Source organism: Larimichthys crocea, chromosome XI (assembly GCF_000972845.2).
Source record: "Larimichthys crocea isolate SSNF chromosome XI, L_crocea_2.0, whole genome shotgun sequence".
NCBI lineage: Eukaryota > Metazoa > Chordata > Actinopteri > Sciaenidae > Larimichthys > Larimichthys crocea.
The window spans coordinates 14,094,755-14,121,804 of NC_040021.1; the positions used below are offsets into that span (position 1 = coordinate 14,094,755).

The 27,050-nt window shown below is 39.7% G+C and overlaps 1 protein-coding gene across 2 annotated transcripts in view; it reads left to right on the forward strand.

The window, feature by feature from the left end:
• The first annotated feature begins 6,356 nt into the window (after positions 1–6,356).
• Positions 6,357–27,050, forward strand: part of syndig1l (synapse differentiation inducing 1-like) — a 32,960-nt gene continuing 12,266 nt past the window's right edge. The window contains exons 1-3 of one of the 2 annotated variants that reach the window (XM_019278998.2): positions 6,357–6,676; positions 6,856–6,936; positions 12,703–13,372. In XM_019278998.2, coding sequence (XP_019134543.1) covers positions 12,863–13,372 — 510 coding nt within the window. In that variant the 5' untranslated portion in view covers positions 6,357–6,676; positions 6,856–6,936; positions 12,703–12,862. Of the gene's footprint in view, positions 6,937–12,702; positions 13,373–27,050 lie in introns of both variants that reach the window. The other variant, XM_010738111.3, reaches the window with a different exon arrangement.

Below are 27,050 nucleotides of genomic sequence, written 5' to 3' on the forward strand. Positions count from 1 at the left end.
TGGAAATGCATAAATTGAGTATAACTAAAACGCTGAGACTCTTGTGGATTCAATGACCGTGATTATATTCATATGCTTTAAATTCCCATGGTAATAATTTCTTTGAAGGGAGAGAATTTTTTCACCTCAATGTATTAAGTGACGTAGGACAATCAGCCTCATGAAACTGCACAACACTGAGAAGGTTGTATGGCTTATTAACAGTAAGAAGGTTTCTGAGCAATTTCCAGAGAGAAAGAAAAACGCAATTCTTAGAGAAATCTCCAAACGTCAAAAGTTACTCATACCAAACCACAGCATGCATTTTTTATGATGTTCCTCAAGATCTTGGTGTCTTATTGTGGTATTCTGGAGACACTTAAAATTGGTCAAAAGTGGTCAAAAATGAGAGAGAGAAAAAAAGAGAAATAATAATAAGAGCGAGAGAATGGCCAACATAAACTTCATTCATAATATACTAAGCCTTTTTACACTCTAAACTTTTAATATTTGAATAGGCACCTAAACAAAACACAATTTTTATTCCATATTTATGACAAGCAAACCTTGACACACAGCTCTGAGCAGCATATCAATTAATTGTCAGGTTCCCATTTCATCCCAAAGACCCCCTGCACCCAATAAAAAAGACAAAAATCTGTTTCTAATAGGCATGGGTGGAGTGGAAGAAATATGAAAACTATTATTAGCAATTAACTCTTACTTTTAAATGCACAAGTGAGTATTTTATACTATATATGCATTTTTTTTATGAGAGTAAGAAACACTAAATATCCAGAGATGTGATGTTACTCAGACTAGAGATGGAACAATGAAGAGTTTTTGATAGACAAACAACATCTCTGGTGCAAAATTAAATATCACTGCATGATTTTTAAAGCCAATAACTGGGCAAAATGTCAATCTCAACAAGGGGGAGAGACAATATTTAAATGAGAGGCTTTATGGATTCCCAGTGAAGCTTATTAGTAAAAGACCAGTTACTATAAACAGAGCAGTGCTTACAAGCGTAAAAACAATTAATGTTTGACATGGAGTGGGCAGGAAAGGAACAAAGATTGCAGACTCGCCTTTAAATCAAACCGTGGCCAGGGCTGTACATTACAGACATAGCTGGAGTGGAGAGATATACCGAGACACCGTCTGTTTTCACAGTCACTGCACTTTTCCCAGTAATCTGCTATGACAGCTCTCTTCATATTCAAACAACCACAAAATTCATGAAAGACCTTCAGAGTCCTTTTAGACCAGTGTGTGTTCAGCACCATGGATGGATCCACTCTTAGCTTGATTATTTTCATGTGATGGAGAGAACACAAAGCTTTGGTTTAAAAGACACTGTGATCTGCTCTCATTCCGACTGTAAAATCACAGGAATGTGGAGAATGTTTAGCAACCGATAAAAATAAATGGGGTTTCATTTAAATCATTAAAGTACCTTGCATTTAAACAGACTTAAAGTCAAAAGATGAAACAACAATTTAAAGAGAATTACCGTACCAGTTTTCTTTGCATGGCGAGTTCAGAAGAATTTTAATGGTGTGTCTGAAAGCACCATTTTTTTTCTCTCGACTGCTTGAAACTACCTTAAAAGCTGCAGTGCTGGTGTTAAGGCTCTATGCTCTACTGTAGCTGAGAGTACACAACTGATGTTCTTACCTACTGATCTTACCTTCAGCAGTGGGCTTAGAGGAATATGAAGTCTATAAAGCTGTGTTGTTTTGTTTACCTTGAGATGATGATGTTTAGTATGCTGCATACAAACTTTCAGCTCTTCTGTTGTAGCCACATTAAAGGTTAGACTCTCTCCACTTTGCAGGTATTACCTTGAGACAACACTAAAGCCTCAGGGTCAATATATTCTGGTGGAATTTAACATGAATTTTAACTCAATACGTATATAGATTATTTAGACATTTGAACATTTTCTTCTACTATAAAGTAACTCTTCTCAAAGCATTTATTGCAGGGCTGCTAATTGGATAAATCACAGAGAAATTACAGCTGTTTTATATCATTGATTGACATATGTTTGTTTGTGACACTGATTCACTTTTTTGTCAGGACTTAGAAGATAGACATCACTCTTACATCTGTAGCACCAGCTAGATACCTAGACTCAAAGTAGGGGGAAACAGCTAACTTGGCTATGTCCCAAGGTTAAAAGAATTAAAGTGTTATGTCTCTGTTTTATGAGGGTTTATGTGCTGGACTATTTCTTAGCTACACCAAGAAATTGTCTGGCATGTAGTTACAATGTCAGATGGCCATTGACCTAGATTATGCTGATTTCAATCTAAAATAGTAAAATAACTTTGATTAGGCCACTGTGCTGTGTGGAAACATGTAGGAAAGCCTTTATATTGATAGTTTACTAACTGAGGTGGACATAAACAGGAGAGTCGCAGCATGGAACCACTTGCACGTCCATTAATTAAAAAAAAGAAAAAATGAGACTGTAAGCATGGATTTTAATTTTTTTTTCATTATCTTAAAAAAACAACAATTATTAGACATGCATGGTTTTCATTAGACACTGATGACATACTGTATGTCTGCACAGTATATATTTACACTATAGAACAACAGCACTATGCCATATAACAGTACTTATATTCAATGCAAGAACATTATGCAAATAAGCATAATCAATGTCAGTGCTTAAGAACACATGGCAGGCCTTGCCAGCATTGCCAGCAGCACATTTCTCATTTCTGTTGTTACAACAGGAGTAATGAACTGAATTATGACATGTATAATACATCTATGATATAGTATTTGTCAACATGAATGTGTGCGTTCTATGCTGAAAAAAACAGAAAGATGAATACAACACATTGCACACACACATTAATCACTTACATAGAATATAAAACATATCATCGATGATAATGTGCACCAATCATTCCTATCCAGCGTTTCTGGCACAGCTGTACAGAAGTTAGGTCTTCTGAAAACGTTATTTTTTTACATTATTGCTCATTTGTATTCCTTTCTGTTCCTGCCCGTGATTGTCTGAGAGGTAAGAGTGACTGTAGATGTTGTAACTCTGAGCACGATGCTGTAGATGAGCCCTCTACCTTCTAAACCCATTTGGGAGAAGATCTCTAAAGGTGACAGATGAAACCATGATGGAAAAGCAAGAAAAAAGGTGGGAGGCAAGAACAAGGGTTTATAAGGAATATAGGTCTTAAAGAATTCTCCCCATGCATCTGCCATTATCCCAGTGTGCCTGTCTCCTGTCTGGAAACAGACCTGTGAGTCCAGGGATATTAATTTGCAGCCCTAATGTTCTGTGGAAAAGGAATCGGAGTCATCTCAACACAAACAAATTGGATCTTCCAGCCCATCTGTAATGCAAGGCATGCCTGCGGGTATGGCAGCAAGCTAAATGACCCCCTCCAACAAGCAGATGAGGATACGACGAAATTCTCCGCCGTGACAGCGGTTTGGTGGTCAAGCTGGGCTCAAAATGTGTGGAGTAAAAAATGGAAAAAAAAAGCTGTGGATGATATCTATGATTGATAGGTTTCTGATGAGGTTTTGAGTGCAGCTGGCCAGTGGATCTGAATCTATTTGTCAGATATGATTGCAGCTATATTGAGTTACAGGAGGAGACAAAAAAAAAGAGGGCAGTAAATGACAATATGAAAAAAAGAGAGTGAGAAAGAGAAGTAACAGGGAACACTGCAGGGTAAGAACAGGGGGTGGTTTGGGGAAAATGTTGAAATGGAGGTGTGATCACTGTTTCAGAACACTCAGGCTATTACACAGCCTGTCAGAGCCACCTCCCTTTGTGCTTGCCCTCTTTTCTCTCCCCCTGTTGTCCTTCCGCTGGTCATTCTCAACAATGATCAGCGCAGTGCTCGCGCTCAAATGCCAAACGCACAATATATTGTACATGAAAGGAAGGAAGTGTCAATACGGCAGATCCCTCGCTGAGAAGTGTAAAAAGCCTTTTTCTGGAAAATCAAACTGACAAGATCGTGGTCAGGACTCCACTTATATGCTGTTAAAGAAGATTTAGATCCCAGATAATGATCTCAGGATCTCAGACCTGGTGCCTGGCTACCTTTGAAGTTCAGTCACTCAAATGAGCTACTTGAACTGCACGTTAACCCCGTGGAGGCTATCTTAAACTTTAAATAACGACCTTCATTTAACAGTGAACATAAACCATACCTATTCAACAGTCATGGCCTATAAAGCAGAACCATTTAAATATATCTACATATGTATATATTAACATTCAACAATGTCAAAATAGTGAGAGATATGTTTTCTGTATAGATTAAATCATTACACTGTGGTAAAGTCTGGCCAGGCGTTTTTATAATCACATCACATTTCTAAATATAAATCCAGCAGTAAAATCGTACCAGTAATAATGACAGTACATTTATAGAGCAGAGTCCTTCAGCACAACAGCAGGAAACTGCTGCACTCTTCAGTTTTCATTTCCACACAGCCTTAATAGAATTCCCTATCAGTCTAAATTCTTTCAGAGATATCTGTGGAAGTGTATTTTCTTCAGCACTCTTGTGCAATAATGTCTCACCTTATTTGAACCCTAAAACCTGGTTAAAACCATCTCATGTGTACAAAAAAAAAATCAATATACAGGCACACAGAACACAGATTTGTCAGATTAATAAACAGTTCCTGTCCTCACAGCCACCCTCATGTTGTGTGTGTGTGTGTGTGTGTGTGTGTGTGTGTGTGTGTGTGTGTGTGTGTGTGTGTGTGTGTGTGTGTGTGTGTTTGTGTATCATCTTCCAAGTTCATTGATTTTATTTTTTTACTATACCAACAACAAGAAGACATTCAGGACATGTATTGTGTTGCCTTGTCATGTGCACATTAAAACTCCAGCATGGATGGTCAAAATAATAATCTTATTAACATCTGTTAGAAGGGGGGGGGGGTTTATGGTGAATGATCATGCATCAGCTCCACCTACAGGGAGGTTGAAATTTGCAATCAATGATTCATGAGTCTCCACAAAGCTCGCTGTGTGGTGTTGAATAATGTTCATAGATTTTTCCAACAATTTGTACTGTATCTATCCAAGTAAGTAATATGATTTCTTCATTATATTTAGTGAGGGTACAATGGGTTCACTAGCATGTGTGGAGGTTTTAAGATTGCTCCGACAAAGCATAGTGCCGAGGTCAAGGCGACCACTGTGGCTGATAATGGTGGTAAGCTGATATGATTTGGGTCAGCAATTGTGAATTAGAGGGACAGTTCCATAATTATTAGGTACTTGCATGGTACAGCGTTGCTACACTAGAGACACTGAGGGGTTATTTCTTAGGTGATGATAGTTTTGACTGATTAGATTCATACTCTGCATTTGGAACAAGAGGGAATCATTTCCAGCTAATTGCTGAAAGTGTGATCTTGAGTTGTGTTAGTGAATGGAGCTAGTTCAGACAGACAACTCCAGCTGCACTGCATATACACATGTGACATGCCTCACACTCCACAATCATCCAATCCAAGTCCAAACACGCCCTCCCAATTTGGCGGTCTATTTAAGCTGCAAACATTTCCCATGTCTCCCTCTGCTGCATCAGCATCATCTCCTGTTGTTCAGCCCTGCCACCACCAGTGGGATGGTGGTGTGTATGCAGGGAGTCTAGATGGCTGAAATGTTGATAGTGTTAGCAGATATTTCACCATCATCATCATTAATCGTGATTATTATTATTAGTGGAAGTTGTTGTAGTAATTCTATGTAGAATGTAACACCCAAAACTAATCTGTGTTGATGTAGTTTCATCCGACAACCCCACATATTGCTAAAAAGGTTTCTAGAATATGATTGGTGCACACAAATATGTGACATCACCTTGTTCCAACAGAGTCCTGCAGCAGTTCAAACAGAACAGCAAGGGCAAAAAAACACAAACACAGAAAGCTGTTGTAACTTTGGCAGCAACATTTTGTGATCATGCAGGTTCCCCACCCCAAACACTCATAATAAAAGGCTGATTGAGAAAATAGCTTCTCTGTATTTTGGCCTCTCCAGGTTCTTTTTTTAAACTGAGGAAAGTTAAAGTCTAGAAAAAAAAAGACTAATTTTAGAGCTGGAAATGTTAGAGCTCTTCCGCTTGAACTAATTAAATCAGTGGGCTCACAACAGAGAACACCGGTCCACTCAGAGTAATTGTAGTGGCTGTTTAAGAAAGGTACTTTGCTGCTGCTATCTATCCTGAGAGAAAACTCATGAGATATGACATATGACAGTCTGCAGGCTTGCCATCGGCTTCCTTCCTCCAGCTCCAGCTGTAGGGTTTCAGTAATTGATTTAAGGAGTGTCTAGAATATATTTGCTCCAAGATAAAGCTTTTTGGATACTTCATGCCTCATGAGCTGCAGAAAAACCCATCCGGTCTAAGAAGAAGATTAACCTCGTATACAGTGGAAGGAGTCAGTGAAAGTAAACGCATGCATGCAGGGAGGGTGGACGTTGTTTTCTCCCTCTGCGCGCATTGCGAAGCGTATCGGACTGCTCTCCTCCTCTCACCATCCGCGCCTGGTCCCTGCGCACCTCCCCGCACCAGCACTCATCCCTCTCCTCTCTCTCTCTCCTCTCCTCTCCTTCTCTCATCTCTCTAACACTCTCACTGAAGGTGTCTTAACTTTCGCGACATTTCAGTCTGCTGTCAAGGTAAAACGGCGTATTTGGGAAGGCAGACCTTCGTATTTATAGAGGAGAGAGATTGTGAGAGTGTGGCGGCGGTGTTTTGCCGAGAGGAGACCCGTTCTCCCGAAATGATTGGCTAATTTCTTCAAATGAGAAAGTCTAAGAAATGTCTTTTTCTTTTTTCCTCTGGGCGACACCTTCAGAATGCCAACCACAATGTACAGACGGAAACAATCGAGTGTTTGCGTCTTTCAAACATTATTTGGATTGTCAAGAACTCAAAGGTAAGGATTAATTAATTAATCATCCATTAAAGCATTAAAGATTTTTTGTTGTTGTTGTTTTGTTCACACTTTGCTTTTAACAGCGCGCGTTATGCTCTGTTTTAAAGCTGTAAAAAAACATGTGGCCATAATTGTCTAATGATGCGTCTTTACGCAAAATATGTTTAGGCATTTATTTATTATGTTTATACATGTTCATATCTCAGTTTTCAATAGAAATAAGTGTCGCAATGTAATGTGTCTGTCTGCTGTGGCGGAGGATGTTGTTGATAAAGAACTCTGCACACAGTTTCCACCTGCGACTGCTCGAGCATGAATCTCCTTGTCTTTGTGTGTGTGTGTGTGTGTGTGTTGAGAGTGAGATATGCCTTTAGGTATGAAGTCATCAAGTCACTCTTGACAGAGTGAGCTCTGTGCCGTTTAATAGTGTCTTTTTTTCTCGATGGAGATTGGTCAGAACATTTGGTCAGTGAGTATTGTTCACTCTGTAAACAAAGAAAGCCAAGAGAGAATGACAAAGAGCGTAAAAAGGAGTGGTTCTGTGTCTTCATTCAGGCTATTTTGTTTTTTATGCGTGCAATAAGTCGTTGTTTAAGGTGATAACAGGGATGATTGTCAGCCAAGATTTTGGCAGCTCTGGAAAAATAAAGAGGCATGCAGCAAGGAGCTCATGTCCTCTTCCATAACACACACACACACACACACACACACACACACACACGCACAGTACTCTCAATCCCCACTTTTTCCCTCTGATGTACCACTGGTGTCTGCAACAATTGGGACAGCACAAGTGATGTCAGGTCTGATCGCTGCTTGAACTGCAGTTCTAACAGATTGAAAAACCTTTGCCAGAAAGAGGCTGGTTCTGTACTCACAGCTTCAGCAGCGTTTGTGGAAAATCAGATGTTTTTCCAATTTATTTCAGACCCAAGACACTCCACATTTATCTCACTCTGTTGTCTGATCTTAAGTGTTTTGTTTATCACTTTGAATATATCTATCTATCTATCTATCTATCTATCTATCTATCTATCTATCTATCTATCTATCTATCTATCTATCTATTCTGTTGTTTTGCCATGAGCTAATGGAGACCATAATCAATGAAGACAACTTGGCTGTCACTAATAGTGAACCACTGTAGGAACAATGCAGATGGCTGCTATTGACAGAAACACCCCAATGAATTATTCAAACATGTGGTTGAGATTTTCAACGGAGGATTTAATCAAGAAACACTTTAAATCATGTGACCGAGGTGCGCTAGACACTAAGCCAAGTAATATGTGCTCCAAGAAAGGAGACAAGGGTCCAGGGGTAGACAGAGAGCATCCTCTGGGGAAGGTTCCTACTTGAGCGTTTAATGTGTTATCAGCTTTACAGATAGACATTTCGACAGAGGGGGCAGACTATCAGCAGAGGCTGCTGACACAGGACTAGGATTCAGATTAATTTCAAGTGGATTATGACGTTCTACACAGCTTCCTTTGATGATAATAGTTCATAAATGGATCATTCAACACGGTTTTAAGCCCATTACTCACTTCATCCCTTTCTGTTGCTTAATCTGTCGGTGGACTTTAATGTGCTGAGGCAAGGGGTGATGTAGGTTCATCAACAAATGTGGTTTGGGGGACTAGTTTGGATTTTCTGCAACGAGCTCTAAAACATTATCCTGATCTGTGATCATCAATAACTACCTGCCATTCCCTTATTATGCATATTACACGCCAGCCAGCGCTTCCAAAATTAAATTACAGAAAGATAAAGTTGTTGTTGTCGAGCGCAGTGAGCAGATCTCCACATGCGGTATCCAGGAAAAGCTGCGAGAGACACAGGCTGGATGGAATGGGTGGGTAAACATGGCCGACAGATAAGACACATTGGTATTCAGCTGCATCTTGCCACGCTGGCCTCAAGGCCTGGCTGATAATACCCGCTCTCGGCTTCAGGGTCAGAGGTCTGGGGTTGATTGGCAACGGGCTGACACAGGGAAATAGAGTGTGCTGACTGGAGTCTAATGGGGTTCAGGAGCACAGACATATCGGCGTGGCTGGCATGTTAGCAATGCCACGGTCTCGCTCTTACCCACGCGCACCTGGATGCTTACAGGTTGTTCACTAATCTATTAGCCCCTTGTCAGACACCTCTGGGCTCTCTTGCACAGCAGCACTGCAGCACACGGGCCTATGCTCGTGCCAGCTTTGTCATGCTGAATTGTTTTCCTCGCAACAGCGTTTGCTCTGCCTCATTCGCTTTCAGCTGTACCTCCCCGGCGCTTCATACCTCCCAGCCGCTTCTGTCTACCAGCACGCCCAAATGCATTCAACCAGAGAATCACATATAAGTGTGAGCTCTCCCTTTATTTCCCCTCTTCTCTCACTCTCTCCCTCTCTATCTCTCCATTGCGCTCTATCCACCTACACACACACATATTTACTCACAGCTGTACATGTACGAAACACAAACGCCCACAAACACCCGCTCGCACACGTAAACACACAGGACGGTAGTTATTTCTATGAGATTAATTCCTACTGATTCTGAGGTGTCCTACATTGCTCATCTTGCACTGAAATGGCTTATTCACACTTAAATTCCCATTAACCTGAAAAAAAGCCCTTCTCTGCACCAGCAACATATTTGGAAGCATGACAACACCAAAAATGATTTCTCCAAGCATCCCTAAGTAATGATTTGAAAAGTAATCCGCTGTCAGCTTGTAGAGTGGGGGTGCTACAGAAACAGGGAAAGATACTGGAGGAATTTTGCTTATGTGCCCAACAGCCACTGTATCTGGTTCCTTAAACCATGTCGCAGAGAGTCAGTTCATTGGCATTGATCTGTTTGTGCTGGTATGTTGGGAAAACAATACAGAAGAGAAAACAAAATGGACATTTTTTGTCTGAGGCTCCACCATCTGCCCCTGTGAAAAAAATGATTTTTGAAAGAGCAACATCCTGTTTTGTGTTGTTGAGGCAATATCTCTGTGAACGGCAAGATTTTGACATCAAATTTCAAACTGGTGGTGCAGAAACCAGCAGAAGTTGCCTGTCCTCCTTGCAAACTGTCTCACGTGATTATGCTAATCACAGTTGCACTCTGGTATTAATGTAGTCAGTGATTTATTGATGTTCAAATTCTATTTGGAGCCCCTCTAACTTAAGTGGCTATACTTTGATTTGACATTTTAAAAACTTGGGGGACACAAGAGACTGTTATGTAAAGGTTTTCTTTGACAGCCATAACCAATAAACAGATGCAGTTCATGTCCGCAAAATCTGTTTTGATTATTCATCAGTCCCACCCAGGAGGTCGTAACTAATTTTCAGCAACAAATCATCATCCCTGGAGTTGGCGGAGTTGCAGTATTTTAAGGACTCTCCAGCAAGGCAGATGCCAGAGACCATCCTGCCCCTGAAAAGCAGCAGTGTAATGCAGCAATAGCATCCTAAGTAGACAGCAACCTCAGCACCTGCTCATCTTTAGTTTTTCATGAGAATTTTTAAGTACCCACACTTTCTGCATAAGTGTTCCATCCCTGGGGGCTATATAGTTTGTGGACAAAAGGGTGCGCTGGTGTGGAACAACAATGTCAGCACATTTAGATGCAGGTGGTCCAATGGGGAGGAACCACAAAAACTTTGTTGGCTGTCCGGTGCTTACTGAGCTTCAGGAAGCCTGGGAGCACGGGGCTTGTATTTTATTCATGGGAAAGAAAACTTGAAAAGTATAGCAAACAAAAAACCCTATGCTGGGGGAAATAAGGATGAGAAAAAGAGATTTAGAGAGGATGAACAAACTGCAGACAAAAAAAGGGTAGGGGAATATAAGATGCAAGTGATTCTGATAGACTGTAAATGAAGGACAGATAGGACAGAGGATGAAGAACATACTGTAGGATATAGGCCAATCCATCTCTTCCTCAGGACACTGGGACTCAGGTCCAATGGGTGACTATTCTATTTCCAAAACATCCTCTAATATGGAGCTTAAGACGTTGAAATAACGAGGAAAGATCTTAATATTTTCATTACTTCTCATGGTCTTGTTGTGGTAAATGCATGTGTGACAGAATGTAAAGGTCGAGCATAATAAAGACACAAATTGTGTTTGCTAAAAACGGCTGATGTGTGTCATCATGATGAACCGACGGATCAAGAACATACACAAATCATCTATGAGGCGATTAGTGTACAAGTTATTAACCTACACACCAACAAGCTATTATCCGTATCCCATCACTACAATGCCATTTTGTATTATGTGTAATCTTGTTGTCTTCAATTGGAAATACCTTTAAGCATTTGTAAAATAGTGCAGTAAGCCAGCCATACCCGATTGGGGTCAGGACCCCAAGAAATAATCTGCTTTCGGCATTTTTATATTAAATGCAGATTAATCAGATAAAGGTTATGGGTGACAGCAGAGAACTCTGGGTAGTTTCCTTTGCAGTGTACAAATAGCTAGGAGGGAAAGAAGTTTGTAATTTTGATTTGTTGCTTTTGATAGTTAAATGTAGAGTCAGTGCATAGTTTTACAGCCTCACCACAGGCTGTTCTCTGAGGTAGCAACACCAAGAATAAATTCCACTCTATGGTTGATATCAGTATTATAAAGACTGATCAACTTACTTTACTGACTGTAAAAATCTATTTGTAGCGTTGTGCATCTCTCGTTTTCATTTCAAGTCAAGGTTAATTGTCACACATAATTCTACAGGTACACTCATAGAGACATGCCTGAACCTTCACAGCTTAGTGTTTATTTTAAAAGGGGAGGATGTATAGAAGCATTACAGAATAAATATGAAATCTGGTCACTACTTCATGTTTAAATTTAAACACCACTGAATTTATACAACTGATTTTGTTTTGTAAAGCCATTTTTCTAAACTAGTGGTTTGAATTTCCTCTTAAAATATAATAGTTATTAAAGATGAAGTGATATATAAAAAAAACAATTACTCACTCAAATTCGATAAACACCAATCAGAGCTAAACATTTTAATTAAGACACTAAAATTTCAGCTTTCAAATTGGAACATCTGCGATAATTAACAGACCCTAAATTTAAATGAAAAAGTAGTGATTACATTTCACAACTTCATATTTCATTTCTTAGCAGATTAAAATCTTTCTTGGCTCTTCCTAAAAAACTAATCAGAAATTATTAAAATATTTAACTGTATTTTAACCTGTTTTTTTAATTATTATTTTTAACTATCATATATTCACATATTAAAGACAATTTGCAACCAATGTCAAACTGATTTCAGCTTAAATGTCAGTCACAGAGTCACACAGAGGTGGAAGATTACAACCCTCTGAGCTTTATAGGTGTACGAGGGCTCAAGTGCTTCATATCAGGAAGTGAGGTTGATGACACTTAAGAAGACCCAAACAATGGCGCAATATCAATGAAGTTATATCATAGTAGATGTTGGTGCTTTGACGTATTGCATCACTACTCAAGTATGTGTGTGTGAGTGTGTGTGTGTGTGTGTGTGCTACTTTATGTGTCAAGAGCGAGGAAGCAAATTAAACTTAATTGAATCATCTGCAGGGTGCAGCTCTTGACAAGCCGGATGCTGTAAAAGTTGTTGCTGCTCACCGAGCGACAACTAAACTTTGATCTGACATGACATGAGCAAGTGTTTTGTAAAGTGTTACCTACTGGTAGATGTCAAACAAAAATGTTCCTTCCAAATCCTTTTTATTGGATCTAAACACATTTCTCTGTTACTGTTTGTTTCCTCTGTAGATCTCAGAGTGGACAATGCTGAATGCCATTAACACCTATCCTGACATCAACACACACCATTGAGGAGCACATCCTGTCTTACTGCTAGCCTTTCCCAGTGCTTCGCAAGATCTAACCTCACAGAGAAGCTCCACGCACTCACCTTTTGACCTCTGTTGCTATGGAGAATCTTAGTGAGCTCCAGAATCCATTGTTAGACAAAAACAGTAAGCACATGGTCAATGGTTACGGGGGTGACTTCCCTAATAACCAATACCAGGAAAACATTATTAATTACTTTGCTGGAGGTGGAGGTGGAGGTGGAGGTGAGGGAGGAGGAAAGGTGAATAATGCTAACGTAGTGAGCGGAGGTAGTTACAATACCAACGGGAAGATGAAATCTCAGCAGCTTTTGGACGCCACCTCGCTGCATCTGGCAGTGGAGGCCTTCTACAGGCCCAACTTCATCCTGTACAAGGAGGACAGCGGCAGCATCAAGGCTAAGGAATACAAAAGCGAGTGCTGTGAGACCACCTTCACGGAGAAGAAGGCGAAGGAGGCGTCCAACACAGCAGGGACGGACACGCCCGCCACAGAGGATCCCCAGGCGAAGCTGCTGGAAGACGGCGAACACATTAAGATCCAAACCGTTTCCTACGAGGTTGAGGAGGAGGAGTATGTGGAGTACGAGGTAAGAGAGAAAATGCATGGAAGGAAGGAGCCAGGAAAGCTCACGTTAGACCAGAGTGGATTTTTTTAGGCTGATAATATCAACTATGAATAGATGGTTTTTTTTTGTAATATAGCACTTAACCTAGAATTTTATACTTACACCATCATCCAAAAGAGTTTGTAGAGCAGGAAAGATGCTCTCTCCAAAAAGGCAGATGCAAATAAATGTATTTCAGCTTAGTTAGAGATTTAAGCACAGGTGAGGGTCACAATAAACTCACACGTACTTTTAAACATTATGAAAGACTCGGATATTAACAGATTTATGGATATTATTGGATATCACAGATTTTTTCATTACATTAATCGGAATACGCACAGTTTCATCTAAACAGGAATATTAGTGGAATATTCATTTTCAACAGCTTAGTATGAATATTGTTTTTCTCATAATAGGGGCAAAAACAATCAGTCAATAAAAGGCTCAAATCAGGCCAATGGGCTTGAATACCTGTAGTGTGTTTGTGTTGAATGAAAGGAAGAGCGAGCATGCTTGTATCCCTGTTGTGTTTGTACACGTGTATCATCACCTGCTGGGCTCGATGCCTGGATCAGACTGACATTTTACTAACCACAAATCCCATTTGATCCACTGACCTTGGCCTTAATTCCCAACTCTAAAATTCATTGTTAGATAATAATAAATCATCCATGCCTTCCTTACCCAGGGATATTAGGTGCTACAGTACTACATCAATAGCCACAGCATTTTCACTGTCAGCTGGCATGGGCCAATAGCACAAAGCACTCCGGAGGATTTAGAGGATTGGACAGCCGGAATAAGGTTTTGAGTTTGACCGGTGTCCTGTAAAAGCTAATGCACTGACACACACCCCCGAGTCCACTAGAATTAACCTGGATTCCTGTGATAAATATGTAGCTATTGAAATGCAATGTGACATGGGTGCTTATACCTTTAGGTCTCACTCTGCAGAAAGACAGTTCACATTATGAGACAAACAAAACATGATTCTTTTACTAACGTTGGGGTAAACACTGATGTGCAGAATCCAAAGAGTAAATAATCTGCAAATCTCCTTTTTACTTTTACTTTTTCACTTTTAAACTTTAGTGGATGCTCACAAAAAGAGAACAGATGACTGTTGTGCACACACCGGAGGCTCCTCTTAGCTATTCAAAGGTTAAGTGACACATTACCATATTGTTCATATTTTTCCTAATGTTTCCTAGTCACAAATGAACAAGCACATTTGAAAAAAAAAAAAAAAGCATCATCAGGCCCCACAGCTAGTTTCAAGATGTAAAGAGGAAAATACACACTGGGACTTATTATGGAGCCTCCCAGCAGTAGGTCATTAACCACAAAGTGCACAGTTTCTCCACTACCCTGCCCACAGTCCGACACAATGCAAAGGCTTCAGACAAGAAAGCCCTTTCTCTGATACATACACTAGTTGGCGTCTATCACTTAACGAAGCACCACTAAACAAGATGTATTTATTATGTAACTTGTGTCTCGATGGCATGTTAGAGCGGAGCAGTTAATCTCCTAACCATTTTTATTATTCATTATTTACTCTTGCATTGTCGAAGTTTCTCTCCTAAGGGGATGTAACTAACAAGTTGAGGCAAAATATAGTTTTGTGGGCTTGTTTGGAAATAATGTTGATTAGCTTAAGGGCACCCTGTGGAGCTTTCTTGTAAATAGACAAAAGGGTTTACAAATGCATTGTGTATCCTTGAGCTCTAACAATCCTATTGTATGCGTTTCCTCCTCATTAAACAATTAGAAAGCTGATTTTCATTTAATTTGTGCAATATTTGCTCACTTGTAGTGTTTACTGCATATCCCAGCAAATTGTCACATTTCTTTGTACATTTATTTTGTACATATGTGCATCAATTGTTGCATACTATATATAAGTGTGTGTGTGTGTGTGTGTGTGTGTGTGTGTGTGTGTGTGTGTGTGTGTGTGTAAAAGAGGCTCTCTCTTGTAAAAAACATTGCTCCAGGAAACTCCACAGGGTACCTTTGAAGGCCCACTCCACATTTACAGGTTATTTGCTTATATTTGAATTTTATTCTCTGAACTTTTATCTGACAGCCGAAGGTAAGATTGGGATTCATTTTGAGGCATTTTTTTTTGTTTGACCATGTATCTAGCTGTTTTAATTAAATAACAAGTGAAGTCCCATTTAATATTTCCAGAGGCTATGTTATGTGACTCTCAACATTACAAAGAATTACAGACAGAACAAGATTTCTCAGAAACAAAGTTGTTATAATTCAAACCGGCGGTCATAACATGACAGAAAAGCTCTTCCTGAACTCTATCCGTTATGTATTAAGTTAATTAAATTAAATGAAATCTGTTGGTTATGTAACTCCTAGTATAATGTGAGAGTTAATTTGTATGTGTGAAAATGTATGTCTTTGTGTTTAATAAGGTTTGTGTTTTTCCAACTGTTAACACACACCATACAGTCACCATAGTTCATGTGCAGTGTTTCAAATAGTGTCTGTGCAGAATAATACATTTATCTTCTTACAAATCACCACTTGAAAACTTGTTCAATTCGATTTCAGTTCAGTTATACTTCCATCTGTTTTTCTCTCTACGAGGGAAGTACGAAGATGAAGCAAAGTTTAGATAGTGGAGGCTTCTTCTGAGGAGGTTGAGATCGGGAGTGTGACAAAAGGATGGAAGATGATCACTTTATATCCAGGCAATTTTGTAGTACAATCTAAAATGTTCTTTTCCTCATGGGTACACAGCACTCCGTGTGCCCGTAGTTGAATAGAGGGATTTTAGGGAGCTCTTTCTTTGAGGGAAATGATTACTCATGTTTTTATTTTGATTAAGGGTTGATCACAGACTCATGATGGCGGTGTGACTTGCTTAACAAAGATACATGAGAAGGCAATGTATTACAGGTATGATGTTGACCAGAAAATGTACAGAAAAAGAACATCATCATCAACATATCTGCTGCTCATTTTTCTTGTCAGTGCGCACACTTTTAACACTGGACATATTTCACAACAAGCTTTGTCCACTGCTTGAAGTTTTCTTTAAAATTACACAAATTAAATATTAAGAATTAATATTAAGACACACCATCATTTTAACGCAGCAAAATCAATTTCTGAAATCACATCATGAGCAATTTTGCATGCATTAGCAAAGTAGAGCCAAGTAAATTTTTTGAGTTAAAGTTAAGGTTAACTTCGATCTGAGACCAATCGGAAGCCATCTTGACCATGGATGATCATTTTTAGCTTTTAATGTCCTGAGGAAAGTTTCACAAACAAAAAAACCCTCCATGGATCAGAGTCATAATTGACCTTGTTTACTGTTCAAGGTTTTCTGTCAAGAGTTTTACAGGTGTTTTACATTTTATAATGATGGTCGAATGAGAAATTGCTGCACAGGATTTTTTTTTACCCGTGGCTACTGGGCAAAATTGGATGCAAGGCTGAGTGGGGACACCATATCCAGGTCTTATACATACATACATCTCTCTCTCAACCCCTGTGAAATGTTTCGCAATGAGAATTTGATCCGTTAGTCTAGAGGCTTAGCTGCCTGAAGTCTCTAGTGCGCTTGCTCTATAGGCCACACAATGTGGAAGCATATGTGGAAGATCCATGTAATTTTACACCCAGAAAATGTTTCCACTGTGCCACTGAGCAGCTCTAGAATGAACAGAGAGCTGCCTCCAATGCCGTTTCTAGTTATCTTTATACATCCATGTTAGAAATCCATGGTCTTGACAGCATTGACTTTTTAAGAAATGGAGAGTTCTAAGGTCCAAAATCAAGAACCTAGTGTAGCTTATTAGCAGCGTTACTCCTCAGCTGAAGTAGAATCCGCTTCATAAAAATGCCTACCTTTTGAATAAACTTGGTGAACATGTTGATCCAAGAGCCACTGAGCGAAGTGCTTACTAATTGACAGTCAGCTGTATTACTTTGTGGTGTAACCAGGCCCATAGGGACATCTTTCAGGAATCGAACTGCTGCTCCTTTTTCACACTCTACATCTCAACTGTGTTTTTAAATTTTTTAAATCCCTCTCCAGTGCATCTGTTTCTGTTTATATGCAGCACCCTTCTTAGTGCGCTGTATTGATTTAATAAAGGAATCAGTAAGGTGTAATGGCTTTTGCCTGATTCAGCACAGAAAAGTTTTCAGCAAGAACTCCATCCAGAGTTTGTGTCGTTAAAAATTATCTTTTTCACCAGTCATGTTGCTTAACTGCATCTTGTACAATGTCTAATCCATAATCATCATAATCCTAAAATGTGGACTGATACAGCCTTCACACTTATAAGACATATTATCTAAAAAAATATTCATCAGCATTTTTTAACTAGATGAAACAGAAATAGTGACAATGCAAAAAGCTGATTACCAGCTGCAGGTTTCTTTGAGACAAACTTTTATTCCTGTAAATAAAACATGTCCCTCACAGGTTGATAGAAGAGCAAATATGTCACTATACTGCGGTATGTAATCTGCAATGCTGGAATGATTACGGTGATTAGACTTATTATTGTCAACTAAGACTTGGCCTGAGGAAGTGACAGAAGGAGTTTTAGAGGTGCAGACTGCTGCCACTGCTCTCCAGGTGTTGCATACAATGCAGGGAAACAGTGTAAAATAATGAGCTTTAAATCCTCTCCAATTCATAAAAGGTCATTAACTTCAGGCGGTACAGGATGTGCTCGTTTTGCTTAGCCTTTAACGCAGAGATATTAAAACCCGGGTGTTCTCACAACTTGTCACACGGAATTAAAAGGGGGAATCTACTGCAGTGAAATAAAGAGTTTTGTATTCAAATGGATGTATTAAATAGAGCACTAATTCTCCAATTATTGATAAGTACAGATAGTCCCTGAAGAGGATCAGTAAAGTAGAAGAGACATTTCATCAAGGAGATTTGAATTACATTTCCTTTGGTTTTAACGTCCTTACTTGTCAAACTTGGAATACATTATTAAAAAATTAGTCGTTGTATATGGTATTACTTTAATTTGCATTCCTCGTGCAATTTAAAACCTCACATTTTCACTTTACAGTTCAGTAATAGCTGTAGACAGGCTTTTTATTCAAGCATTTCCAAATCACTGAAAGGGTTTCTACAATCTGTATTGCACAAGCTGTACATCCTCACTGAACAATTCCCTTTATAAGTTTGCTGTATTACTTTTAAATCATACAAGATCTACCTGCTTTCATATCCTAACAAGTAACACCATTTTAATCTCTCTCTCTTCCTGCTTTTTTATTAACTTGAATTCATTCTTTTTGAGCAGAATATTTAAAAACAATGTAGCAGAAGCACTAATAAATAGAGGGATAATAAGTGACCTGCTGAAGTGCCCCTAAGCAAGGCACTGAACCCCTCTCAGCTGTAAGGCTGCAGCTGTGCACTCTGCCCTCCATGCTGAAGATTAAAGCAAAGAGAATTTTACCTTCAGAAACCGACAAGTCTGACACAGAGCTAAAGTCTTTTCATGTTAGAGGCCTCTGTGCCAGACAACCAAGAAAATCTCATCTGTCTCCCCTTATCAACTCCAGCCTTAACAAGTGTACAGTAAGCACTGGAGGTCTGCCAAGTGGACCCCCCTCTGCCTCTGCCTGCCTCCTAGTCTGATTGCTCACTAGCAGGTAAGGATCATGTCCACAGTGAGCCAGCTACATTTCAAAAGGTCTTCTGTATTTTGGCTTTTCATACCCCTAAAACTATGGGGTGTGTGGATGCCATATTGCATGCCTGCTCGCATCCCAACTTTAATCACTAATTTCGAATGCCAATCCAGCAGATCACACAAAAGAAGCAAACCGGTATTTATATTTATATTGTCTGGAGGTTTCTCAAACATTAAACAGTGATTTGATCTGTCAGTGTCTGTCTTTGACCAAATTACTGATGGGGTAACAGGTAGCATTTATGAGCCACAGACAAATTACTACTTTACTTTAGACTCATTCTGTTGTCTGACGGCAGAATCAGAGAAATGTCAATGACAACAACCAAATTGTGTGCATTGCTTCACAGTGAAAGTGATCATAGAGAGTACAAGGTGATACGACTGAGGATTTGTTTACCAAAACAAGGAAGAAGAAGAAATTCTGCTATTTCTCAGTTTTGTTTGTCAGTGATGACAGAAGGCTTTTAGCAAATGTCCGAGGGATGCTGGTGTTGGCGTGTGTTTAGATATCTCTGCCTAAGATGGACATTATTAGATACAGTTATACTGTCCTGGCTGAGTGGAGACAGCATATTGTTGGTTCTTGCTAAACTATAAAAATAAACAGGGCTGCTCGTCACTGTGGGTCCGTGGGTCTGTGACAGGTAGTTACTGTACTGTATATTCTTAATGTGGACACAGCCGGCAAAGTTATCTAACAACAGAGTATAGTTACAGTAAGAATAAGGTGATTGAGCAAGACAGGCCGAGGTCTAGACATTGGTTTAATGCACTCATTCCTGTGAATAGTAGCAGTTGCCTCAGACTGAGGACTTAAATGGGGTTAATGAACCAGCAGAAACTGATTTTCCTTCATTTTAACCAGATCCCATTGCTACACTTTGTTCTCACTAGGGTCGACCCTTTTTAATATCGTGATTTTTTGTTGGGAACTCCCCTTTAAAGTTATAATAGAGACGTATATATAAAGACAGTTCGGGTTGATTTGGCAACACTTGTGAAAAATAGTGGTAATGATAAGAACGTCTTAATAATACAAGCCCCAGTGTTCCATTTGAAATTATACACTTATCGATCACTTGGGGCAGGAAGCAATCTTTGAGCTGCTACTCTGTCAGATATGCAACAGAAGATGATGAGCTAGAGGTCTGCAGGATGGATTGTGGAGCTATCAGAATGAGAGTCAGAATCGTTGAGGTCTGAGGTCATAGTTCCTCTGCTGGAAAATGGTGGATTTCTGCCTCTGGGGTGGCAGCGAGGTGCTGTCCCAAGTGAGGGAGTTCAAGTATCTCTGGGTCTTGTTAATGAGCAAGGGTAAAATGGTGCATGGGTTTGACAGGCAGATTGATTGGCGTCAGTAGTATTTGATTGTGGTGAAGAGGGAGCTGAGCTGGAAGACAATTTTTGAATTTACCAGTCAATCTACGCTCCAACCTCCACCCCTGGCCACGAGCTTTGATTAGTGACTGAAGGAAGGAAATCATTTGCCAAAATGAGTTTCCTCCGTAGGGTAACTGGGCTCAGCCTTAGAGACAGAGTAAGGAGCTCAGAAATCAGAAGTAGAAAAGATGCTTGTTTGATCAAAAGAAGATTGTTGAGGTGGTTCTGGCGTCTGAACTGGTAGTCAGCAGGGGTGTCTAACCCCTCAGGACATGCTGGAGTGATTATCCGGCTGTTTCTTACATTCCTAGAAAGTTCTTAGAACCATGACGGGTTACCGTAACGTCATATTTTAATTTTCCCCTAAATATTCCCAGAATGTCCTTAATGTTCCCTGAAAGTCAGCTCAATGCCCTTTAAAGGACAACAGTGGACTTTTTCCTAGAACGCTCTTGGAATATATGATTTCTAGCTGGATATATCTCATCTGGCAGAACAGAGGAAAACTTTCCTGGGAACACGGGCATCTTGACTACTTTGCTTGGCCTTTGGCATGCCATGATCTGGTCCCTGATAAGCAGCAGAAAATGGATTGAATTACTGAAGTTATACTTGTAGTGATCTAAATATGCCTTTTCTTCTCAATGACTGGCGTGTTTTGCTTCTTTGAATTTCTGAAATGGTAGATTCCTGACAAGCAACTCTGTATAGTTGCTTGTCAGATTAAATGCCAGTAAAATAGCATCGAAAAGTGGGTTTGATGTAATGGAAATTTCAAGGATTATAATTTTAAGGACAATGCTTTTCAAGCTAACGTGACCTTGGATATCTTTGATCTTGCAGTCATGCATTCGGTCCATTAAAATTTTAATCTATTTTCACCTGCATAAAAATAGCAACGGATAAGACCCACCATTTCTATTTGTCTGCCATCTGTTACACCATCTCCAGTGCATGAAATTTGCATTTATCAGTACATTTCATATTCACATAATAATTCGAACATGTGGTAGCCCTGCCCCTGTGCAACATTTCAATAAAAATGGGATTTTCTCAGCTTTTCTGATTGAACCCTTTTTTTCAACACAGACACTGAGTGCTAAAATCATGGTCTAGGGTGTGAAATAAATAGACAGATCAGTTTTAAAATAAGTATATTTCTAACTGCCCTGTGCAGCTTTTTAGATCAGACCAGGTTTGATTGGAAGGGATATCCATTCTCACTAAATCTGAGGGGAGATGAGCGCTCATGTCTTCATTAAATCAGAGATTGTAGTCATGCTGCAGTTCAGTGCACACATATTGTTCCTTTCCTGAAGGGTCCAGCACCCAATATGAGCCTGTGTCATATATTCTAGTGAAATCTTTCAGAGATATCCCATTTCTCATTTAGCCGTAAATGACAAACCAATATCTTGGATCATTTCAATTCAGCAGTAAGCGGGTCTGTCCAATGGATTTTAAAGCGTGCTCCTCTCTGCTAAATGGGGATATTTATCCCATGGTTTGGAGCATCGCTAGATATAGAAAATGTAAGCTGTACTCTGTTGCACCAGAAAAGTACTGAGAATTGTCAAAGAATATAACTTTATACCTGAATTACTTCACAGAGAAGAAAAAGGCCCCTTATCCTAATTTTTTGAGGTTGTGCATGAGGTTTAAAACATTAAAAATAAACAAGCACAAATACCCTTTATTAAAGAAAATAAGGAAATTAGCACTGGTGGTTTGGTTGTCACCATCAGCTCAGCTTTTCTTTTCTTTTTTTCCAAAAGCAACCTTAAGAGAGATGAGGTTCTTTTTGTGATATATTTATGGTGGGTGGTTACAGTTACCTTGAGGTTTGTCAGTACTACTCTGTCATTCTCCATTAGTCTGGCAGGTCACCTTCTTATTGGGTGTGAATATGTAATAAAGCCTTGTCACATCCCATATTAAACGGCTATAGGCACAGGATAATCGATTACCTGCTGAATTATAGATGCTAGCTGCTTCGCTTCAATGCTGCTGCAATCTCAGTCAGAGTGGCACATACAACATGCAGGGAGGTGATGGTTTGGGTGATACTGTCACTGGAGTCTGGTTTTGGATCTATTGGTTTTTGATGGGTGAAAGGATGTTTGCGAGGATATTTAGATTGTTTAATCCAGGCCAGTGTGCAGCTTTTGGGTGAAGTGTTAGTGAATTTCTTTCTGTTGTTTAACGCTGGCTTGTGTCATCCTTGTTGAGACAAGGAGATTGGCATGCATTATTCATATATTAATGATCTGATCTCTGAGGCGACCTATGGATTATGAAAGTTAATGTTATTTTTTTTACACTGTAGAGATGTGATAGAAAACAAGGGGAGTTTAGAGAGTTGGCAAGTAACATGTCCAGGCTGATCTCAAACCAGGCTTGTTGCAATTCGACCATGAATTGAAATGAACGCACAAGAGCCCCCTGTCGTTCTAATAACATGAATTTTTATAAGAAGTGTTCTGGTTTCATAGTACAAGGTTTACTGCTATTTTTGTCTGACTTCATGACTGATTCTTCTCCTGCCCAACACAGTTTTTTCAACCTGTTTACAGAGCATGATGTGAATCCTGAACGTGATGTGTAGTGTTGTAGCCTCATTACACCATCCTCTCTTGCACACCTGCCGACAAGTGGCCACTGGGGCAATGGAGAGAGAAAAAAACAAATATTTAGTTCATTAATTCCCTGCAGGTAGTACATCTGTAATACGTGTTTGAGAGGACTGCATCATGACGAGGCTCTTCTGATTGAGATCACACACACTGTGACTGAGTGTCTCATCGAGGTTCCTCAGTGTGGTGTACCTCACAGGGCTGCTGACCCTGGGCACTTTGTAAACCATAAGGTTTTATTAACAGCACAGTAAAGCTTGTAATTCTTTTTTCACACTTTGGTATCACACTGCCTGATAAATTGAAAAAAACCCTTAAGATGAACATCCTACAACACATCTGGGGCCATGGACTCTTACCCCGGAATAACTTAACATCACCATCTGGACCAGGGATACAGGATGTTGTACTGATGCTGTATTAGGATGCAGAGGGTGAAAGTTATCTTGGTAGAGCTGCCTTATGAAATACTGTGAGGCCGGATGACCTATACAAAGTGAACATGTGCCTTCTTTTGTAGATATGTAATTAAATAAGAAGGGACTATTAACAGCATACAAGAGCAGCTATAACATCATGCATAGTATTTGTGAGTTCCTGTGAATACCTATTATATACCCATGTGTGAAGATTGCTGAAAATGCCGTTTTGCACCGTATTGCCTCTTTATTGGCATTTGCTCATTAACTTTGCTTATGCATTCAGCCAAGTAATTGAATTCCCTTTGGTTGCAAAGTCATTTCTTTCTGCATCCGGACCTGTGTAGACTTCACCTTTGTGTAGCAGCACAGTAAAGCTATTCATTTATGTAATCACAACTGCTGGCTTTTGCTTTATAGAATGGTTGAAAAGACAACATTCATTTCTGTGGGTGCTTTAATTTGATTCAGTGTGGTCAGTGCCTTTTAATTTGCGGTGCATAGTTTTTCCCCTTTTCCTCTCTTGCACATTCAGGCAAGTAGCTGCACTGCTCAGATCCAAAAGCCGTCCTTGTGTCAGTGTTGGATTTGTATAGCATGGTAATGGGTAGTAATATATTCACTTCTCCCCTATAGAGGCCTGTGACATCTAAATGATCTCATAACGTGATTCTGAATTCATAAGCATATCAAAGCAACATGTACAAAGAAAGCTGTGACTGTTTGATTTCGACATGTCCTCAAGGACAACAAGCTTCAGGCGCATTTTCTATTATTGTTTTATTTGAAGGGGGACAGAAAAATTATGATGACAGAAGCCAAGAAAAGGCAGAAATCTTTTACAAAAACATCCAAAATATGCAATGAAAATGTTACAAATGCATCTATAAAAGTGCTCTAGCCAGTCACAACATGTGGGCTATATATTCTGTGCACAAAGCCTATATTTATTTATGTATTTTACTCTCTCCACTGAGAAAATCATGAATCGGGATCATCTCTGTACTGCTTGGCTTGAATTTGCAGACATGTTAGCGCATCACGATAAAAAGAATATCAAATAAATGTGACAGCCTGTGAGACACTTCACACACAGCAGAGTCGTTCTATTCAAAAGTACATTAAAATTCATGTTCACCCTCATGCCATCTTCATATGATTACCTGCCTTTCAAGTACACACAGGAGTTATGATACAAGACATTCACCTGACATGAAGTCAGGACAACAACAAACAAGACAAAGGTACAAAGACAAATCTTCAGGGAGAATGGAAACCATGGGGGTAAAAAGTGGACAGGGGCAATATTTCCTGTGTCTTGTGGAAGCAAGTCCTCCTGTTGGTTATGCTGTCATGGCAGAGTAGTGAAACCATCCATTAGTTCTTCATTACCTGTCAGCCTGTTGCCTCATGTTGACAGGATTTACGCCCCACAAGACATATCTGAGTGCAGCTTGCAGCAGAAGCTTGCATAGTCATTAGGAATTTCTCGTATAGAGGGGAGATGGTGAGTGAATGACAACGCACCCACACACACGCTCATTAAAAGTCAGGTAGAAAATTGGTAAACAAAATTCTGTTTACTTGAAATCGAATACAGATCCTCATTCTCATCAAGTCCAAAGTCAGGTTCTTCAGAGTGTGATTTGAATTCAGGATGAATGGATTTGAGGAAAAGATAATGATGTGATCACACTAATAATTGCTCCATGAGGCAGTTTGGGGTTGGTGGCCAGTTTTCATCTACTTTGGATTTCCTGCAACCATTTGGAAGGCTTATGATTAATGAGCTTCTTGTACATGTACTGTACTTCCATGTAGCTCCCTGTGCATGCCTGACAGCACCAACTCCAGCCAACCTCGATGTTGGCTTGCTTGACTGATTTCCTCTGCTTCTTTAACTTCTCTCTTCCTCCTCCCCGGTAAACTAAGCCAACCAAACAGCCAGGATCACTGGATGATGTGTGTTTTCATTCTCCAAACAGCCAGAAGGCTGTGCAGATATTGTCAGTGAGCTCTAAGGCACAGAGCAGAGTAGGTCTGGCTCTGCAGAGATTGCACCGCAGCGCTTGCTTATGGCCATGAAGGCAGAATGGCATTATGCAGAATGTAGGTTGCATTATGCGTTATGTGTTATGACCTTTTTTTTTTCCCCTTCAGCATTGCATTATGAAGAGAATGAAAATATATTGATCATCTCGGCAGGGGCATGTGCTCACAGCTTCTAACATGTTCATAGTGTAGAGACTGACAAAAGAGAGTGGTGTTTGAATATGCTTGTTCCGTCTTCCAGAGGTCTATTTCTGGCTCAAATTATTCCGTTGTTGCCCCTGCCATTAGTGGGCAGGCACCCCACACATTCCAACCACCAACCCACTAATCCCCACCATCAGTCAGGCAACATGACTATAAGAGCTGAATGCTATTAAAACTAATTGAAAACTGTCTCACTCCTCGAAGAGAAAACATTCCCAACACTCTCAACCAGTTCGCAAACACCACCATACTGCACTCATGCAACAACAAAATTACTTTTTTTTACTTTTACAGTGCCCTTATTAATTCAAATCATTCAGCCACAAAAAATTACCTTTGTTTTATGACCCTAATCTAATCTTTTTTTTCTTTTTGTAGTGTAGTAACAGTAGATTTAAATGTAACAAGATAAAAGCATCACTCATCACTCACTTTCATTTCCCTTTTAACATCTTTACTGTCCACTCTGTAATAAAGGAATACAAATGCCATCCGAAAGCATAACATAATTCCAATGCCCTATGCTGTAGGGATTTTACGCCACACAGTTAACCCAGAGAATGGAGAGAGGAGTAAAGGGATTCAAGTCAAGCTAAAACAGCACCCATCTCAGAAAAACAACTCTATTTAACAATGACGTGGGGAACCCCAGTCCAGGCCTGAGGCCAACACGCCGCACATCAGGGTAGGCTGCAGCTGTGCTGGAAGACTCAGAATACTGTGAAGAATGTCTTTACAGTATATCTATCTTGAATATAGAGATATAAAATATAAGAAATCAATCTTAAATGAAAAACAAAAATATGGATTACATAGTGACAAGATATCAGATTGCTCAGTGAAAAGTGTATTGTTACCCTTGATTTCTTGCATTTATTTCCATGCCACACCTTCATGACGGATCATCCTTCAAACAGGATGATGTGTGAAGGATGCAGCTTAATGGCTCCTATAGAAACCGTGGCCTCAATCTGTGATTCCTTTGATTACAGGCACTGTGAAAAATAAATCTCTGTTCTTAGTCATGCCATTGTTCTGGGGGGAAGATACGCTGTAAATTAGTTATAAAGGTTTTAAGTTGTAATGTACACTGATATTTTCTGCAGTGGATCTGGACTGGTGTATCTGTTATCTCCTAAACAGTATGCAGATGTATGAAGGTCTTATTCTCTTTTGCTGAAAGGCATTTCAGTTCCATGTGAAGAATGTTGCGTGGAGCGTGAAATAGTTTCATAAAGCTTGAGGGAAGAGGTGTGTTTGATTCATAACT